We start from the raw sequence: 2250 nt of genomic DNA on the forward strand, positions 1-2250 counted from the left end.
CTTGTTGTTGTTGTATCTTGTTATCCTGAACTCGTTTGACGCTTGTTGGTGACCACCAAACAGCTCCACCATGATACTCAGGATGATCCTCAAGCTGTAGGGTATAGGATTTGGTTTCCCGCCTCTTCTTGATGGCTAGGGACTGCCTGAGGCCTTTGAGTTCGCCGTGGAGGAGTGTATTTTGAGCTGCAAGGTGGTGTAAACTTCGTTGAAGCTTCCTGACGTCCTTGCTGTTACGATCCCTCACCTCACGACGTACAATTGTCTTCAGCTTGAGCCAATCCTCCCTGGAGAGTACAGAGGTTGAACTGGCTTCTGAATCTAACCCCTCCTTAGCAAACTTACTAAGTACAACGTCTAGGTTGGGTGGGTGTATCCTAGTTGCTTTAAAGGACCTCTTGATGAGGGGAGGTTTGAAAACCTTAGTCCAGGACCTCTAGAAGAGCGGGAAGAAGTCTCCTTTAGTTATATCAAGTATCCCTTGGCTGTCTTAAAGGTATTGAGTCAACTAAGTTGAGTAAGCGTTTGCTAGAGGTTTGAACATCACCACATTAAGTGGTTGAAGCGTACGGGTAGCGTGAGGTGGGTAAACAGCCAATAGGATCTTGTGATCGTGGCAATAATTGATAAAGTCCATTATAACATAAGATCCATGGCCGTTAAGGAGTAGTAATCGATACCTAGTTAAAGCATGCCGCCGGGTTTCTCTTTCAAACACCTCCTTGAGCCAATGCAACCCGATATCGTTGTTGCTCCAGCTAGAGGGTGATAACGTAGTAAATACTGAGTGGTTTCCTGCTCGTACAGCATCAACCTAGCTTGTTTGTATAGCTCCATTGGCTGCCTTGAAGATAAGAGAAGGACTCAATACGCTCCTATCTGAACAAATACACGCCACAACGGTGATCCACTCACTTGAGCCATCCTTAAGCGGTTGGCGTACCCCCTTTTTATCCTAACGTGCCTTGGAGAAGATACGCTTTGTTCTGCTAATCCTTCTAAGTTAAAACCCCTTTTCATCTATATTGAATATATGGGAGGGTTGGACGTTGTACTCCTCTATCTTTTTAACTAGAAGCTTGAAATACAAGCTGTACTTGGCTCCTGAATCGGCGTTGCAACGAAGTTTGCTCATCCCCTTGCTGTGGGCAGAGATGAGATGGTTGGGGTGCTGGCGGATGAACTGGTCAACCTAGCTTTCTGAAACTGGCTTTCTAGCTAAATCTCAAGCAAAGCGTTGTATCATTTCCTTCGTAGGTGGCAAACGTCGTTTGGTAAGCGTATCGATGTATCGTACAAGCTCCTTCTCGTGTTGTGGATGGAGGGAGAGGTTGCGCACGCCATAGGCCTCAGTTTCGCCGCGGTGTCGTCTCATCAACGTCATTCGTGCTACACCATGCTTTTTCGCGATTGCTTGATACGAGAATTTATCTCCTAGTTCTCGCGATTCGATTTCTGCAATCGCTTCTTGAATTAGGTCCATATTGGTTGAGTTTTAACGCGTTGAAGTTTTGTTGTTGTGGTGGTGGGGGTGCTCAACAGGCGATGGTGCTCATCTGGTGCACGGGCACTGTACTACTAACGTGGTTCATAAGCGAGCGGACACCCCAAGCGAGCGGACACCTCCCCACCAGCGCGTCAACTTCAACACGTTATCACAGCCTTTTATCACAGTCAATAAACTATTGCAATATACTAGATTAATTGTTAGAATCGCTACTATCACTTGCACTGTCTATCTCAACTGCGCAGGTACGAGCGTTGTGTCTAGTCTGCTTGCAACGCCCGCACCGCCGCTCTCCTCGCACCCTCTTCGACGCACTCTCACCATCACCACGACTGCTACCCGCCTGTTTAGCTAATACTTCTTGTACTTCGCCTACAGTAAGAGTCTCTTCTGTCCGTACGTATCGCCGCTTGCGGCTTTTACGCTTATTTGACTCGTTAAGAGCTGCTTAAAGCGTACCCATTTCCTCTATTATAAGCGTCATTTTATGTGCCATTTGCTAGGCCCCCTTACTTAGCTACGCGATCTGCTTAGTAAGTGAATTAGCAGAAGACCCACGGCGTTTTCTCACGCTCTCTTAAATGAGACTAATTTGAGACTTAACTTCGCGCGCGTTGCGTGGTGTCTGCGCCTGCCAGGCGGCTACCTATTGCGGTGATTGACGAGGTGTCTACACCACTACATCAAGCTTAGATAGCACAGCCTGTGGGTCGTGTGGGACTAGTCCAGCGCCTCTAAAGCCA

At 47.5% G+C, this 2250-nt stretch overlaps 1 protein-coding gene across 1 annotated transcript; it reads right to left on the minus strand.

Moving 5' to 3' along the window:
* Positions 1-1131: 1131 nt before the first annotated feature.
* SETTUDRAFT_24157 (uncharacterized protein) lies at positions 1132-1483 on the minus strand (the record flags this gene model as incomplete). The annotated part of the gene is made up of 2 exons (XM_008032456.1): positions 1132-1214; positions 1267-1483. 2 exons carry the CDS (start codon positions 1481-1483, stop codon positions 1132-1134), a joined length of 300 nt encoding a protein of 99 aa, XP_008030647.1.
* Between the last annotated feature and the right edge of the window lie 767 nt (positions 1484-2250).

Source organism: Exserohilum turcica (genome assembly GCF_000359705.1).
Source record: "Exserohilum turcica Et28A unplaced genomic scaffold SETTUscaffold_8, whole genome shotgun sequence".
NCBI classification, from domain to species: domain Eukaryota; kingdom Fungi; phylum Ascomycota; class Dothideomycetes; order Pleosporales; family Pleosporaceae; genus Exserohilum; species Exserohilum turcicum.